Here is an 18,719-nt window from a genome sequence, read left to right as displayed (position 1 = left end):
CCATTTTACCTCCTGCCTGTGCTGGCATGGCAATGTGAGTGGGTGTAACAGCACAGAGAGGATGTGAGTGGGATTGATCTGGCACACTATGCATGCGAGGCACACACAACTGCTGCTGTTTTATTTTGCCACTACACCAATAGAAACGACCCTTCTATAGATGTTTCTGGCTAAGGATTTTGCAGTCAGGGATATAGCATGCTTTAGTATAATTCGCATGCATTTCATAACCTGCAGATTTCATAACCTGTTAAAGAGTGGCATTGCAGCACAGCAATTTTATTTCTCTATGGCTTCTTTTAGTTCTCTGGTGGGAAGGGAAGCCGTGTTTTGGGGATTTTTATAGTCATGTTCCAGAATTTGTCAGTCTCTTTCTTTCCCACTGCTGTTTGCCTTGTTCAGCCTCAGCCCCCACACCCTCCTCGCCAAATTCACGGCAGAATTCCTGAACTCCCGCTCAGGAACTGGCAAAACGCTGCGGCATGGCGGGCCGGCGCCCACCTCGCTACGGGCTGCGCATCCTGCCCGGCCCCTCCGCACACAGCCGGCGGATCGGGATGCGATTTCTCCTCCCGTGCACTTGTCCCCCGGCGGGTCCGTGTCCCGCTCCCGGTGCCGGTGAACTCGCAGCACTCCCTCCGCCCCGAGCCGGCGCCGGGGGTTTCTCGCTGCAGGCGTGGAGATGCCGCTCGGCTCGGCTCGGCTGATGGAGCGGGGCGGGGGGCGATGGAGGTGCATCTCCCTACCCGGGGCGGCTCCTGCGGCCCCGCCCTGGCCCCGCCCCGCCGCCCCGCCCGGCTGGGGACCCGCCACCGCCGCTCCAGCGCGGCGCGGGGGGAAGGAGGAGGAGGGGAGAGGGAGGGGAGACCGAGGCAGGGAAGGAAATAAGTAAGGAAGGAGAGAAAGAGGGAGGGAGGCGAGGTGTAGCCGCCGCCTTGCCGCTCTGCGTTCTGCAGCCGGCGCGGAGAAGAGGACAGCCCACGGCAGGCGTCCCGGCATGCTGAAAGTCACCATGCCCTCCTCATCCTCATCCTCCTCGTCCTCCTCATCCTCCTCCTCCGGCTCCTCGGCCGCCAGCCGCCCCGGCTCCGCCGCGCCCGACTACTGGATCGATGGCTCCAACAAGGACACCCTGGCTCACTACTTCGAGCTGGAGTCCGAGCTGGGACGGTGAGGCGGGCCGGGCCGGGCCGGGCGGGCGGGGGGCGGCCGGGGCCGGGTGTCCCTGCCCGCGTCGCTATGGCGAGAGCGGCAAAACTTTGGTGTGCGTGAGCGGCAGCGGGAGACCGTGCGGGCTTTCACGAGGGACAGGATTTCGAAGGAAAAATCACAGCTCCCCGGGAGCGAAGCCGAGAAATCCCCGGGGGAAGAGAATGATTTGTAGGAGGAGGCATCGGTCCGCTCGGCGGACGCTGGCCCGAGCGAGCGAGCGGCTTCTAGTCATGGTACCTGTGTGCTCCCAGCCCCCGTGCGGTGTCGGCTGAAGGGTGGGCATCACTTCGGGAGCACCGAAACGCCGCCTCATTCGCAGCATCCCTTCATACCAGACCTTCCGCCGCTCTCTCCATTACCGGCACCCTGCGCTGACAAAACTCCGACCCGAGACAGGAGTCCCTGAATAGGCCTCTGCAAGCAGGGTCTTCCCATCGAGGTGCAGTGTAGGCGAGTGAGCTGCTACATCTTCATTCATTAATTTTGCACTACTGCCCTGGTGATGCTCCTGCCCAGCAACTTAAGGGTCCCAAGTCTTCAGGTTCTTAAAAACTGAAGTCTGGTGTAAAATGCTATATCTAACGCATAATTTTTGCCCTCCTAATGCCTTTGTTAGTTCATGCTGAATTTGCAGATAGAAAATAGTGTCCAAAAAAGGGGAAAATTGCGGGGTTTTTAAAGGGTTCACAGTATATGACTTAAATGTGTAAGTCACTAGGTAGCAAATAGCAATTGTTAGTTTTGCCAATGATAGAGTATTACACCTCCTGAATGAATGTGGGAAATTTGCAGATAATAACATGGTTGCCTTGGTAGAATACTTTTTTCAGAAAGGACGTGCAATGAAAGTTATTGCTACAAAGCATACCTGTGCTTCCTGTACCATAACTGATAGGGGCAGGAAAGGTGATAGAAATACAATATAGTATAATTCTTGGCTTGCTGCCTGGGTCTTAAGCATCTGCTGCTACTTTTTTCCCACCGTTGCTACTATTCCTAGCCAGATTTAAATAGGTATAGTTTTATGTATGCTTATCACATTTATGCTTGACTTCACTGTACCCCTGTGCAGAAGCATAAAAATGTAAAGCAGAAAATATTGCTGTGTTGGTTTTGGGTCTAGAGTCAACAACAAAAAAAAAAGAAACAAAGCAGAATGCTGGTGAGTTACAACAGTTGATACCAGCTCTGTCACCTGGATGAGTACTCTGTGGTCTGTCTAGAGCCCTCCCACCATTTGTGATAGTGACCACGGGGTTTGCTGAAGTGTAATCTCTACTGGTGATACATCTTGGGTTTACTACACAAGGAAGGGTTTCTAACATGTGAAATCTTCAGATTTTGGTAGGAAGAGTTAATGTTGTAAAAAGTACTAGAGTAAAGATGAGATGCAATGGATTTTTCTACCTTGCAAGGTGAGAGAGTAAATGCTGAAACACTAACAAAAGGTTTGAATATGGAAGATAACCACACCCAACTAGTGTAGAGATGTGAGCCTTTAGGCCTGCACCGCTCCTTGGTAGAGCTAGGAAATAAGATTTACTTAAAACAGAAGCAAAAACAATATAGGAGAAAACAATCATCTTAATCAATGATTAAGAGGTAGAGAAGGGACAGAACAAGAAAATTTCTCTAATGGGTATGGCAATGAGATCTTGGTCCTTAGGTCCCAAGGCCAGCTTTGAGGTATTTTCAGAGCCAACATCCAGAGTGCTGATGATTGTCTCAGAACCCCTCTGATAGGTGTATCTTGACAAATCTATAAGGAAGATCCAACAATCCCTCTTGGTTCTCAAGTGTAATATAATAGTGTATTGTTTTCTCTTGGTAACTCTGTCTCCAAACTTTTAGTTTTGGATATGGTTTTCAGTATGTCTACAAAAAGAAGTATTCATTGTTTAGTTAGGTTAGTGGTGGTGAAAACGTATTAGGTGACACTGAATAATGTGGCTATGTGATCACTTCAGATGCAGTAAATAAAGTAATATACTGAAATAACCAGAGGAAAACATTGTCCTAAATTATCTTTAGCAAATACAGGGATTGAAAGATGCCCTTTGCTAGACTCCAAAGACATGCATTTAGAGAGCTGTGGCCAAATATGGGAATTTCCCTTTGGAAGGAGTGCCCCTTGTGCAAGCTATGTCTGACAGATCCCTAAGATGTCTTACTCCATAATTCTTGCATGACTAACTAAGGAGTCATGGAAGAAGAGGGAGAAGATCGTATTAGGAAGAATGATAAATGGCTATAAGCTTAGGTGGGAGTTAACAGTCATTTTTAAACAGTGGAGTTCCACAGCGATCAGTTCAGGTGTCTGTGCTCCTCAACATGCTCATAGATAAAGGGGTTGAACTGTGATATTTGCTGGTCTTTGTAATTGTCAAGGGTTTTAAAGATTGTAAAGATTGTGTTTCCTATGAAGAATTACAGAAAGACCTCACTCTACTGTTGGGGCATTTAAATGGCAGACGAAATTCAGTTTGGATAAATAAAATGGGTGTGGAGGAGGAACCATTTAGTTCTCTTCTGTCCTTAGTAAAACCTGTAGTGAGGTTAGGAGAGGTATCTGGAGGCACATGTGGCATGGATGGAACATCTTGTTAGAGGCACTTGCTGGCTGGTTTTATTTCTTTCATGCAGGCTCTTAGGGCTATCTGTCAATAAATGGGGTATCCAGTCAAAAATGAATGACAGGTGGTAAGGCCGCTTTAGCACGGTGTGCTGGAAATCCTGGCCACTGGATACTATGGATGCTAGAAGCTTACATGGAATTAATGGGCAACTAGGCAAGTTTACATGGAGGAAATCCATTAAGACTGATTAAACATGAAGATATTAACTACTGAACTGTAAGTTTTTGAGAGCTTTGAGGGTATTCTCTGACAGCGTTGACAGGAGTTTGCTCTATTCTTACATTCTTCTTGAGGCATCTGTGTTTGGCCACTGTTAGTACTCTGGGCTATACAGGCTTTTATTCTCATTCTTTTATTCCACTTTTATGTTCCACTGAAGCCCTGATTAGATCACTTTCCTCTTAGTACATTTTTTACAAGGGTTTTTGTGTATAAGTGGGGCTCAAAATGCTGTAAACATGAAATTTTGTGTTTTGTTTTAAAAAACGTCTTTGTTTTACAGGTTGCAAAGTTGATCAGTTGTAGAGTTTGGAATTTCTTCTGAGTGTATTTAATTTAAAAGCTTATTTTCCACACTCCCTTGGAAAAAGATGTTGAAAATATTATACTCTAAACTTGTGTTTCCTTAGGGACTAAAACCTTTCGTTAGCCTTATATAACCCTTGCTGCATCTTTTGGTACAGAGTTTCTGAATTCAGGGTCTAAATATGGTGTTTGAGTGAAGAAGAAATTCAGTAGTGATTTTTTTGATACTCAGCAATATTACAAAAAACGGAAATTTTCTTTGTTGGCATTTTACTTGCCATGCACCCTCTTTGCCTAACTAACTACATAACTATCTGAGTTGAAACTGTCTAATGTTACTATTGTAGGCAGACTGCAAATCTATTAAGTGGTCAAAAGCAGACGAAAGTGTTTCCAATCAAATCCTTCGGGCTTTCTTTCAACTTCAAAGGTTAAATTAATAATAATTTTAAAAAACCCCAAACAAAAACCAAACCAAAACTCAACAGGGCAGTTACTGGCACTTTTTTTCTTGTAAGAATGATAAATCTTCCAAATCTTACCTTTTCCTGCATGGGCAGTCTTTCAGTTGTGTGATCCTTGCTGAAGACCTGAGACTGAGAGGCTCTCAATACTTGGCAACTTAGATTGGACTTACAGTGTGAGCTGAATCATAGGTGGTTAATGTCCTTGAGCTTTTAGCACAGAGAAAGTTTAAATCCAGTGTACGGTTTGAACTCAAGATTTCAGAGTGCAGAATGACACCTTACTCTGTCAATCCTATTTATGAGAGCTGTCATCCTAACATCTACTTTTGTAATGGCAGTAGTAGATGAAATAAGCTAACTCCTTTGTTAGCTGACTTAAGCTAACAAAGCTAAAACTTCTTTGTCAAGCTGATAAAAGCATTATTTTATAGAAGTGGATTGGTTTTGCACTTGATGCTTTGAAGTTCAAATAGTTTTTGCTTTGAGAGCATGCCAATTATTTTGCCCTCCATCCCTTCAATAAAAAAGGTTCCTTTTTGTGTTCATCTCAAAAGTAATTTGTTTTACAGCCTCTTTGCCCTGTTTATTTTGAAAATCACTTGCTCATTGTGCTTTAGGGTGCATATAAAGTAGGTCTGTCCCTCCTTCAATAACACTTTTGCTCACTTGCTTGTGACTTTTTTTGTAGTGGACCTGAGGGTTTTCCCAAGTGATGCAGGCGTGCAACTGACAGACAGCGCATGGTCCTAGCTGTCTGAATGTGAGAGCGTGGAGTCCTTAGAGGAATCAGGATGAGAATTACCTTTGAGTAGAAACTGCCAGTGTAGATTTGCCTGTGCCACAAACTGCAACTTGCTTTTTACCCTCATGCCTTCAGGCAAGCAGGAGGCATTTTCCCTCTGGCGGTCCCTGCCCGTAGGGAAGGTTATTGAAGAGGTGGGTCTGAGGCCTCATTTGGGAATGTTGTAGTTGGACCTTGCTTTAAGGCAGGAAAATAGGAGATAGCTAGAGAAGGCAGGATGAAATTTCTCACTTGGGTACCAGAAACCAGAACTTGTAGTGAATAGCCCAGGCTTTGACAACTAAACTTCTTTAGTGGATGCAGGGAGTGATTTTTTTCCCAGTTTTGTCTGGTTCAGTTCAACAACTGGTTGATTCAGAAATAAAAAGCTGTGTCGAAAAAGCAGTGAAAGAAAATTTACCATTCTGTAAATAATATCTGAAATGAGTGGGTGATCATTCTGTGTAAATTTAACAGTTTTCTCGTACTTAAAAAAAGAGCTATTAATAATGAAAAGTTTTGATAGAGAACAGTTATTTCGTGATTTTCAAGATCTTTTTTCTGTCAGCCACTATGCGTTTATGTCACTGGTTTTGATAATGTTTTCTAATTTGAAAAATTATATTTCTAGTACAGAATATGAATAGCTCTTGAAGTAAGTACTCTTAAGAATGCTGAAAAAGTTTTTTACACAGATTGGTTTTAGGAGTGATAATCATATAATTTGTATTAATACAAGAATTGTCATGCTTCAAAAACATTGCATTAGTCTGAAAGAGGTAAGATGTAACAAAGTCATTCTTTTAGCATATTAAAGAGAGAATCATAGAACATCTTGAATTGGAAGGGATCTACCACGATCATCAAAGTCCAAGTCTTGCTGAAGAGAGAATATCTGAAATCAAATAAGTATTTTCAAGTGCAATTGGAAGCACTTTCCTATGTGTGATTGTGGAATAAGCCTGTGTGATTCTGGGCAGATAAATTTACTGAGTTCTGTGGTATCAGAAGCACATTATGTGTTCATTCCACTGTGTCTTTTTTTGTGTGTCCAAGTGTGCACACTGTTGTGTAAGGGACTGTAATGCATACAGTTTCATAGGTAGAATTCTTCCAGTAAGAGATGTTTAAATGCTTGCTCACACAGTAAATAGCCATACTTTAAGAGACCACCAGTTACGTGTGATGGTCAGTGAAAAAAGACTCAGCAGTTTGCAGTAGCCTCTGCCCCATCTATGGAAGTTCAAATACTTGCTAGAAAGGGCTAACTATCCTCTTCAGTCACTCAGATCAAAGAAGTTTTATTTTCCTGAGTATTTTTTGAAAAGTTCAATAAAGAAATTTTAAAAATCAGTCATTCCCCGCCCTTTAATTGAGCCAGCTTTATTGCAGTAAACCTGAGCAATTTTTCTGTGGTCTTCTGCTATCCACAAGGTTGACTGGGCTTCGGAAAAGCAATCTTCTGACACTGCATGTTGTGTGGAAAAACTCACAAAGGTTTGAATATTATTTTCATCTATATATATACAATATGAATGAACCATTAGTAGGAGTTCAGATTGTATTACAAAAAGGAGAACATGTACTTCCTTGTGCTTTTGCAATGAAGCAGAATTTAAACATAGAAACTTGGACATTTTTCTTCTTTGTTTAGGCATTCTTACCATACTTCCTCTGTTCACAAGAAGCAAACCTTTATTATCTGAAAAATCAGTAATTTGACAAGGAATATTCTTTTTCCAGTGCATTGATAATTCTGAGAAAGGGTAACCATTTATTTCCAAATGTTGATGCTGCTTTTTGCTCTTGGTTTGTCTAATGTCTTTCCAGATATTTATCATTTCTGTACCTCTTCCATTTAAAAAAAAATGGTAAGAATGACACCTTTTACAACCAATCACTGATACACTAGAAGTTCTCTTACATTTGGTGTTAACAATCCTTCATTTGGCCTTTCATTGTCAATGTCATTACTATCATAGGTTACTCTCTGTTAAAACACATGGACAGTTTGGGACCATCAATATTTGCATCTGTTGCCCTGTGGTATAGATTGATGAGGTGTTGTTTTGCTCCTTGTAAAGGAATTCTAAATTAGGAGACCCTGCAACAATATGACTTTGCAAGTGACCACTCAATCTGTAGCAACTGAAGATTTTCTCTTTGAATTTCATCTTCATCAACAAGAAGAGAGAAATTACTTGGAGTGATCCACCAAATTCCATGGTTTGAACTGTGTGCTAGTTCAGATGCAAGTAAAAGTAATCACTTGAACAACATACTGCTGTAGATTATAAATTGGCCTCCTTTCATTTATGTGGTTATCTGTGCTAGAGATAAAGAAACATAAAATGTAAAAGAGAAGGAAATGGGACCCCTCTTGAGGAGCAAAAATAATTATAAAACATTCTGCTCTTAGACAGTTTACTATCTATATATTATGGCATTTTGTGGGGGATGAGGTAAAAGCAAGTCCAAGAGTCATAATTCACAGCCTTAAAAACAAACCACTAAATTTTATGCCCTTCAAAAAATATATAGTCTGTGTTCCAATGCATACCTTGCTGTGAGCATCCATATGCCACAGATAAGATGCCAGAACTCCAACTTTATCTCAGAACTGATGTCATCTCCACAGTCCTTTTCCCCAGACCCTCCTCATCAGAAACGTGTGGTGCATCTCTCCCCTGGCCTGTCTCCAAGCATTGTGAAAAGAAAAAAAACACCTCGCTTGGATTTAATGAATAGCTGTCAATTCTAAAACAGGGCCATGTATGTGTTCCCCTCCACACCTTTCCCCGCAATAATTTTTCCTTCTTGCAAATGTTCATATTTTCTTCACAGTTGAGATGATTATGAGCACACCAATCTGTTTACTTATTTTCGGTCGTTTGATCTTTAAAGCATACCCATGTCTACCAGGTTCACTGCCTTTGGGTACAAATACTGCATCTTAGTATACTCAATTTAGTGTGATTTTATTAATGAAGACAACCCTGCTTGCTCCACAGACTTAAGCAGAACAGAACACAAATAAGAATATTCAACAAATGTCTTGTTTTTATCTTTTTGTATTGAGGTGGCAGGGAGGGATAGTCAATCAGACCAGCTGCCACTGGTATTATCTTCAAGTACTTCTGAAATAATGTTCATATTGATTTTCTCTTAATAGTCCTTGTTAACAGAGTCACACTGACAGTGCCAAAGAATGTGGTATGTGATTTTATTTTGTACTTATCTGTAAAAAAATTAAACACACCATGTTGAAAGGATTTGACTTCTGTACCCATATAAGGAAGGCTGGCCCTACATTGTGCAGCTTTCACTTGATAATAAGACCTTTAGCTATTATGTTCTTTGGTGATTAGTTGTTTGAATTTTATTCAAACTTGAGAATGCATCTCTTCCAGATTCTCTCTAAATACAAGATGGTATTTGCTGGTTTTTGACTTTTTAGGTGTCTAGCACCAGCCTAATGTTGTGGATCAATGAGAGTATTTTAAGAACATGCTTTGGACCAGAAAAAAGTTCAATGCTTTTGGCACACTTTGATTTTTTTTTTTTTTTTTTAATGTGGTGGTATTCCACAGCTTTAGACTTTTGCAGAAAAAACTGATGTTTTGCTAAGGCTTATAAGGCCCTGAGAGTGTCTGCCATGGATGAGTACAGGCTTTTTTTGAATGCATTTTTTTAACCTATTGACATATTTTCTAGATTAATGAGCCACAGTTCTGATCTGATGTATAGTGCTTTACAAGATGTTTGGTTTTTTGTCTTCCTGATGGAGAATATGTTTGTCAGCTTCCCATGTTGTGCAATAATGACTTGTTAAAGCTGAATGAAGACATGCTGAGAACTCTGACGCCATTATCATAGTCTAAGCTCAGGGAGCTGTAAATTACATGTACATTAATGTTTTTAGCTTTGTTGAATGCTTTGTTGAATGCCCCCCCCCCCCCGCCTGATGCTGTGGGTGCAGCGAGTGATCCTTCTCTCTACATTCTCTTCAAACCCTCATGATATTCTGACTGGCACAGTAAAATTAAAAAGGAAAGAGTTGAAAGATGATTTTGTAATGGGAAGCAATACTTTATGGTGTAGATACTGATGACCACTAGGAAATGACTAATGACATTGTTTAATGACTTTAGGCTTCAGGCGATCAGAGGAAGAAACCTAATAAAGATGTGGGTTTTTTTCTTCTCCCCCTCACCTTTTTTTTTTTTTTTCTGGGGATCTTTGCAACCTTTTCACTGGAAGCTGCAAATGCTTGTGGAGCACACTGTTCACTGGTGTGTTAGCTAACTGGCAGAGGATTAACTTAAGTTAATCTAGCCTTAAAATTCTAGTCTTAAAAAGTCCTACTAGAACCAAAAGTAATATTGGAGCAACACTTATGACACTGAAAATGCAATTTTGTTTGGTGAAGGGAGGAGGAAGACTGGTAAATTAATTCTATCTTATTCTCCCTTCACAGCATTTCAATTCAAGAAATGTGTTAACTGTAAACAAGAATAGAGTTTAGTAGTTAAAATTAGTAGCTGATGAATTCTAAGTAAGATCAGTAATCAATTCCAAATGGGGTCAATATGTAGTGGAAAATCCACGGTGAAAGAGATCCTAAAATTTGCTAGCATTTTTGTTTTCTCTGACACTTGTAGGGGTGAAACCCATCTCCATCTCCGTATTACCTTCATAATAAATATGCATGTAAATGATTTTTTGAGTTTGAATTCAAATCACATCTCTATTCATAATTTATATTGTAAGTATTCAAAAGTAGGTGCAGCAGGAATAAAACTGAGTGAAAAAGGCAGTTTTATTCATTACTATAAAAGTTGTTCACAGAGTTGATTTGATTGGCAGTAACATAAAGAGAATATTCTTTTCTTTTCAGAGAATCATTAATTTCAAATGAGAAAGAAACCCTTGGTCACCTTCTCTTCAGCATGATGGCATCGTTTTGACCATTTCAATATTCAGCTTGTCTAGTTAAAGTACACTAGCTCATGTTGTTGTACAATGATTTCAGATGGTTTCATCCATACTAGTCTATTTTTATTGTTCATGCGACACTTACGTATTAGAAGAAAAAAGCAAAATATTTTAACCTCTTCACATTCTTTTCCTGCATGACTTTAGAAAAGATGAAATGTCATTTGTGATGGAAAAATCATATTAGATGTATTTCCCTTGCAAATGACTGTCTAAATTAGGGCTGGTGAAATTTATTCTTCACATAAATAGCCCTAAAAATCTTGCTTTCTTTCTCTTGTCAGTCCCTATTCTGTGAACTGGTTATGTTTGCTATTTGTGAACTAACACAATAAATATATACCAGATAGCCTGTTTGAATAGTTTGCCACGTGTTTCTTTTGAGCCATGTGTCTCAACTGTATTGAATACCTAGTAATAGCATTTTCCTGTGTTTTGCTGTAGTCACAGCCGAGATAGAATAATAATGATTAGCAAGATGTGTTAGTCAACCACAATGGCATGTGGCCATTAGAAGACCATATGTAATTCTTCAGAGCTCTACCTGCTAAAGCTTGTTTTATCCACATATTCTTATCCTTGCAATAGTTAATTGTCATATTTGAGGACTCTGGAATTTTCATCCCATGATAAAGTTCAATATTTTGGCATTTATCTTTATTTTGAGTTAGAATGAGTAATCAAGGTACTTACACGTTGTGGATAAGGGACCGTTTCACACCATGGAATTATTCAACAGTTTTGAATTAAAATTTTCAAACCCTTTTAGATTTTGTGTTCATTAAAAACATTCTTCACTCTAACAAGATTTTAAGTATGAAGTAAGTTAATATAGTGTGTGATGGTGCTTTGTGAGAGTTCTGATTCAGGTCCCTCTTAGCTCTTCTCATCTTCTCTCTTTGGTTCTTGCTTGGACTGTGTTTTACAAGCTACACCAAAAGTGGTGCAGCTTTCATATGACTTATTTCCCTACTGGAACATAAAGAGGTTACAGAAGCAGTGTTTGTCTACTGCCTCCAGATACAAAATTCTCAGACTTTTCTAATAAGAACATTAACATTATTGAATGGGATGGGGTCACATTTGCCTTTTTTACAGCTGCTGTCATGGTGGCTTATAGCTGTCTGTTTTTTTGTTGCCCAAACTCTATGTTTTCCATTTTCCTTCTCTGTTTGCAATTGATGAGATTTGTTGTTTGTCTGTACTTCATGACTGTGCAGTTAATGCAGTGAAATTTTATCCCTTTTCTTGTGATCCTAATCCCCAGGTAGTAAGTACAGGCTTTTGCTTTTTGGTATTATAGCCCTCTGCTGCACTGCCAATGCCTCCGCACCTTTATCATCAGCAAACTGAATCAGCATACTCCCAAGTTTATGCCAAAGGCAATAATTCAAATATTAAATAAGATGTATAACCAACCAAAGGCATAGTGCTGAAACACGCATGCCTGAGAAAAGCAAAAACACTGAAGTAATGTGCAGTGTCTTTCTGGAAAGTTTTGATGAAGATTAGATGCATAGGCAAATTTTCTTGAGATTGAGAAAAAAAATCCTAGAAGCAAATGGCTAATAAAATTTTTCCCCTTTATACCATTATTCCACTCCAATTGAAACTGAAAAAAATCAGAATTCTTGCAGAATTGCCCATAACAAGGCTGAATCTCTTCTTTTATATTCCTTTGGTGATTCCTAGCTCCTTTAACTAGGGGAGTCTATTCTCACCTTCCCTCCTCCCAGCTCCTAGTGTTTTCTCTAAAAAGAGAAATTTCTCTAAAAAGAGAAAACACTAGAATGCGTTTGCATTGAGAAAGAAATAATCTTTCTGTATGCAAAGAGAAAGAAATAATCTTCACATATTTAATGGACACAACTTCAGAAGCTGCAAAATTGGTCACTCTACACCTGTCTTTGTGTGATGGCTGCCAAATAATATAATTGGTGTGCTAGTCAGGAAGCTGACAGAAATGTTGATGTTTCAGTAGATTAGGTTTCAGTATGCAGATAGGTATATTCCTCCTCCTGTTTTTGAAATGTGGATTAAATATGTATAAATTTATCAAGTGCTGCATGTGGAAGGACTCATCTCCACTAAGTCTGTCAAACAAAAAAGAATGTTTCAATATGGCATTTGAAAATTACGTGGGTCTGTGAATTATCTGGGACCTGATATGTCCTTTTATTTTATCCATCCAGCATAATAGTTGTAGTTGTAAAAGGTGACAGCAACATTGACGTAAAACACTTGCCTTCATATGTATTATGAAAAACCTCTTTTAAACTTACTTGTAAGCATTTCATCTGAAAGTATACTGTGGAGGAATTGGTTTTTTACTCCCAGGTGGTTGGTTGTGGTAGTCCTCCAACAGAGGACCACACCTGTGAGTTAGAATATTTCACTTATATTTGAGGACTCCTTGTGCATGCAAGGGAGAAGAGAACTACCTTGACCATGATTACAATAAAAATTATAATTTAGAAGAAAGTCTGTAACCATCTGTAAGCCTTTTAAATATGGGCAAGACAGACGAGAATTGTGCCTAAAATTGGTATGTGATAATTTTGCAGAAGAGACTGTGTGACATGGTTGCCCATGTTACCAGGAGCTGTCTTGATGACTCAGGAGAGTTCTTCTCAGTTATCTTCAGAATAACTGCATTGATTTTCAGTGTCCTCTTGTTGGTAGCAGTGAGTTCAGTATTGATCTGTTGACACAACCAAAGGATCAGCCAGATTCTCCTAGCCATATTCTTATCTCAAATTGAAATCAAAATGTCTTCGGGGGCCGATGTACTCTCCTACATCCTTAGTGCCTGGCTAGTGGAAAATGTACCTAAACTGCAGTTGTTGCGCTCAGAGATGGGCATGCAGTGCACTGGGTAAGTGTGTTTTAGTGTTTAAAGGAAACTTAACTTTGCCTTCCAGAAAGAATCGACTCTAATGATAGCATGGATGTTTTTCCATTCTGCTTGTGGAGACATCTTGTTTGGAAACACGCAGTATTTGTTTCCAGAACTTTCAGCCACTTCAGAGTCTACTGACTAATGCATACATATATGTTTGCAATACAATTCCAAATGAACTGGTCATCCTAAGTTATCTGAATTTCTACAGCGTAAGAATGGCGGTGCTGGGTCAGATCAAAGGCCTGTTTGGGCCAGTATCCTGTCTCCCATCTGTAGTGAGAAACATATGCCTAGACAGGGGTACATCTATCCTTAGATGTTTGCCCAGAGCAGTCCCTCAGCCTCCAGAAATCAGAAGCTAAATCTGAACCTTTAGCTCTGTTCCTTGTAACAAAATAGTAATGTAAATTTGCATGCAGTGCTTGAGGTGTAACACACAATCATGGAACGGACGGAGCTGGCAGGGACTTGTTCAGATCATCCAGTCCAAACTCCCTGCATAAAAAAAGTTAGTTAGAGAAGGTTTCCAAGCAGTGTGCCCAGCAGATTTTTGAATAGATGGAGATAAACCAGGGGAGATGTTCACCCAATGAATTTATACATGGACTAATACTTAATACCTCTTAACAGTCGTTGGGTTTTGGGTTGCCTTTTTTTTTTTTTTCCCTTCTAGTTAAAGGCTTGATTTGTGTTATTTTTGTCTATATTTCAAGATGTCTTTTCTTGTGGTAATAGGCCAATATTCTGTTTAATACATGAAATTAGGATTGTGTTCAGTATTCATAATGTAATATTTATTCACAGTGAATTTTCTCTGCCATTTAATACCCCATAACTGAATCTCAGTAGACTCCTCTTGCAGTTAGGCATCAACTTATGGATAAATTGGATTATAAAAAAAATCTCAACCACCTATTTTCACCTCATTTTCATCTTGGCTCCTTGGGTAGCAGACACCAGCTCTGGTCAATTAGACTTTTTGATGACCTCTCTGCACTGTGAAAACCAAACTTTTATTCCTTCCCTGTTTTGTATCTCTTAATCAGCTACTAATTCATCAGTGCCTTCTGTGGTTTCTTCAAGCACCTGTTTTGAGGGACTTTGTCAAGTAATTTCTGAAAATCCAAGTAGACTAATCAATCAAACCTACTTTATATCCAAATACATGCTGAATCTTTCAAAGAAGCTCTGTGGTTTTGACACACAGTTTCTCTCTACAGAAGCCACATTAACTCTTCCCCAGGCTAATGTATGTACCCATATATCCGCAGTTCGTATTCTTAGAGCTTTAAATGACTTCAGCAATATAGACCAACAGTACAGTCCTTCAGTTCCCTCTGATAAACATTTTTTTAAATTGTTGTGACATTTGTTTTGTTTTAGTCTAAAAAGGCTAAGTAAGTGTTGTACAAGAGTTTAGATATTGCTTCAATTTGAGCAATTGCGTCCACGAGTTCAGGTTAATCAATTAACTGTGTCTCATCCAGTTCCTATAATGTGTTATTGGTCATTTTATCTTTTTTTTTCCATGATGTCTTCTGCCTCTTCACTCTCTCTTTTTATGTGAGGTTTGAAGACCTTTTTTTTTCCCATCTGTCTTCTGAGTAAAGGAAGATTCTAGCATTGGAAAACCTTCACTTTGTTCAACATCAGATTTATCATAGTCTATTTAGTAGACACAAAATCTTTACAGAATTGAAATTTTATAATGATCGTGCAGCCACTTTTCAGTGTATTATGGTCATTCTGTGCTTGATGAAGAGATCACCTTCAACACAGAATGTTTTCCAGGTGGTGAAATACAGGTAAGATGTTACTCTCCTGTCATTTGGTGCACATGCCCAACAGTAGATCTGAAGGAAGAGTGAAGCTGTAGAAGCTGATGTTCATCCTTGCAAGGTTTCATCCTACACCTTCCTTTTACTGTACCTTAGCACAGTTTGGGTAAGGTGAAGGTCTTCACATATTTTTACTATTTTTTTACATCTGACCACATGGTGTTAGCTCCTTTAAGTCCAGCAAAAGAGAAATGTGCATGACTAAAGATAAGCAAAAATTGTTAAATTATTCTGAATCCTCATGCAGTGACTAATCAGTTCACTTTTCTTTTTGATAAACTGTGCACGGGACAGACCATTTTGGGAAGTTGAAGGATAGAAATTTAGTTCCAGCCTAATAAGCAAATGGAGAAAATTTATTTTCTGTTATAGGTATAGTTTTTGGTATGGGAGTTGTGAATGAGAATGACGAGTCTTGCATCAAGTTACTTCTTTTCTTCTAGTTTCTTCTTTTCTTTCTTCCAGTGCTTCTGGAAGTTATTTATGTAACAATTTTTTTGTATAGCTTGTAAGAGAAGTACATGTGGCTGGCATAGGCTGGAAAATATATTGTTCTTATTGGGCAGTGAAATTTGTGCCTAAATTACTGCCATTTAGCCTGACAAAACTATATAAAGGTCTTTCAGTATCTACTAATCAATAATCTGAACGATGGCTCCTTGGCTTGTTAGTCCTTTCTGTCAGCTTCCATTGTCTCTTCATTCATCTGTGACCTTACACTACATCAGTTTTATTGTAGAAAACACTCCATTTTGTTTAACTGCTAGGAGGTAAAACAGCTGACTGAAACTAATCATGCTTATCATTGTCCCTGAAGCAATAAGGTGCTCTTGTGAATGCTCTATAATTCATTTATCTGCCGTGAATTCATATGTGTACACACACGTGTAGGTGCAGCCAGGCACACCTCGGGAGGATGAGAGGGTAAGTGGCAAGCTTTTAATGTGTAGTGACTTTTGTGATTCCTTTTGCTGTCAGGTGAATGGAAACCACCAAAGAAGGTGCACTGATGGAGATGAAATCAATGGTGGATATTTAGAAGCCTAATGTAACTCTTATTTTCTTTGGAAGTGTTTGTCCCATCTTCTATCAGTGATGGACAACACAGCATTCCAAATTTAGGTAAAAAAATGTCTCCAAAGAGTGTTGGAAGCTGTTGGTCATAATGGTTCTTGAGGCCCAATAGAGATGATAAAATGCCTGGATAAAATGAAGGAATTATTTAGGATACAAAAGAACCTTAAGATCCTATGATCCAACCATAAACCTAATGCTGCAGCTTTCACTGCCGAACTATGACATGAAGAACCACATTTCAATGACTTTGGAGCAGCATGTTGCTGACCATTTCCCCTTGGATTCTGGGAGCTTCATTCTGTCTCTTGTCTCTGTTTTCAAGCTCAGTGGGCTGGGTACCCCAAGGTAACTCATCTGGTGTGGTGCAAGTGCTCTTGGCACTAGCCAGGGCACAGTGGATGCACAGGTTTCTTCTGTGCCTCATCAGGTGAAGGAGTCTGAAAGTGTGTTGAGCTCCAGCAGTTGTGCAGAGCAGCCTTTCTCTTCTGTGCTTACCCACACCTGAGATGCTCTGGGCATCAGAAATTTCTGAGGCACTGTCAGCACCCCAGCTGGTGGTGTCCTCCTTTCCCACAGAGGTGCTCAGAAGAGATGCTTTACATCTGCTCTTACTTTCACACTGACTCCACATCTCTTCTTCTGAGATGGTCAAACTTCTGTCAACAGCTGCAGATAACAGATAACATTGCTCACAAATGTCTAGTTGCAGCTACAGGTTGCTTGTCAATTTCTCATTTTCTCCAGCTAAACTCTCTTCTTGTGTATCTTCTTGGGGTCACCCTTCTAATAACATGACACAGGATAAAAATCATCCTTTCTTCCCCAGTTGCCACACTGTGCTTCTGTGAGTAGTGCAAAGAGGAAAGCCAAGTGAGAATATTCTTCCTTGCCTTTAGCTTTTTCAAAGAAAATGCAGAAGGCTGTTATCCCTGATTTGGCCTTTTCTACATACTTGATTTGTGTTAGAACTTTCTGGTGCTGGGAAGTAACAAAGTTTAATCTGATCCTTCAGCTCTTCAGAAATGAACATTTTCATGGACTCCAAATGAAGAGTTATTCTTCTCAAATAAACTGCACTCAAAAATTTGAAGAGAAGACTGGAAAATGAAATGAGCATTATAATGCTCAGAAACTGTTGATTTATGGTGGAGTGTCAGACTTCATTTAGGGCTCTGCCTTGAACTGGGAGTACTATGAGAGTTTGCCCTGCTGTGCTGAGATACAGGTATGTCATCCTGGCAATGATTTCCATTCAAACTCCAATACAAAATACATGCTTTAAGCACACCTTTCTTTCATGAAATTCTCATGTGTCAGGTTCTCTACCAAAGTAATTTAAACTACCTTGAAAGATAAAATGAAATATGAAAATTTTCAGTTGGCCATGAAGACTTTTGCCTCTGGGTTTCATAGGACTAGACTCTGACAGGACTGGGATGACTAATGGGATGGTTGTTCACTGATTTTACACCAGCAGCACCCCCACCTTTCCCCATTCCCATGGGCTGAATGAGCTGAATCTACTACTGAAACCAGTATTTCCTGACTTTCAAGTCTGAAAAGCTGCAGATAGGTCATCCCCATACAGAATGTTTTCAGCTTAGACTGCCATTACAATCATTATGAAACAAAGCTGATTTGTTTTACATCTAAAGTATATTTAACATAAAACCTGATTTCTTTAAAACTGACAAAACGGAGTCTTTCACTGTAGAGCACTTTTTTGGGTTAATATTTAAGAAATTCTGGCCATAACAGCATGTGCAAATCTTGGTACACAGCAAAAATAAGGGAAAATATGCTTTCACATAACATAAATTTCCCTAAAATTTCATAAAGTTCAGCTTTGAAGATGGTCTGCAGCCTGGGTTTTTTACTTCACTGACTAAGGGTGAAAAAGGGATTGTTAGCTTGAAAGCTGTCTTCAATTCATTCAAACGATTGCTTGGGTAGGCACAGTTGTTAAATGCAGATACTTAAGTGGAAGTCAGAGTACTTGGAAAACAGACTGCATCTGCCTGCTACTCTACAGTAAATTTTTTGCGCTCTCCACTTCTGCAAGTAAGAACTTTGTTGTACCATCTGTGTGTTAAAATGATATGAATGATTCAAGAATGGTGATGATTCTTCCTGTAGAGTGGTTCTCTCATTCTCTTCCTTCTGCTTAGCAGATTTCTTGTAGGGGAATGGTATTTGTTTCTGCTACACATCACTAAGTGAGTTATTTGGGAAGCCCAAATAATGATGTTCTGAAAGGTATTTGGTGATTTCTCAGGCAGTCTTGGT

At 39.7% G+C, this 18,719-nt stretch overlaps 1 protein-coding gene across 1 annotated transcript in view; it reads left to right on the top strand.

Moving 5' to 3' along the window:
* The first annotated feature begins 848 nt into the window (after nucleotides 1-848).
* The window catches only part of CAMK4 (calcium/calmodulin dependent protein kinase IV), a 140,479-nt gene continuing 122,608 nt past the window's right edge, over nucleotides 849-18,719 (top strand). The window contains exon 1 of the mRNA XM_042028029.1: nucleotides 849-1,170. Within this exon, the coding sequence (XP_041883963.1) occupies nucleotides 998-1,170 (173 nt within the window). The 5' untranslated portion in view covers nucleotides 849-997. The remainder of the gene's footprint in view (nucleotides 1,171-18,719) is intronic.

This window comes from Corvus kubaryi, unplaced genomic scaffold, assembly GCF_017639235.1.
Source record: "Corvus kubaryi isolate FWS band 111438036 unplaced genomic scaffold, C.kubaryi_AGA036_p1.0 37302, whole genome shotgun sequence".
Taxonomy (NCBI): domain Eukaryota; kingdom Metazoa; phylum Chordata; class Aves; order Passeriformes; family Corvidae; genus Corvus; species Corvus kubaryi.
Note: the sequence above shows the minus strand (reverse complement) of the source record. Positions and strands in the feature narration are given on the sequence as shown.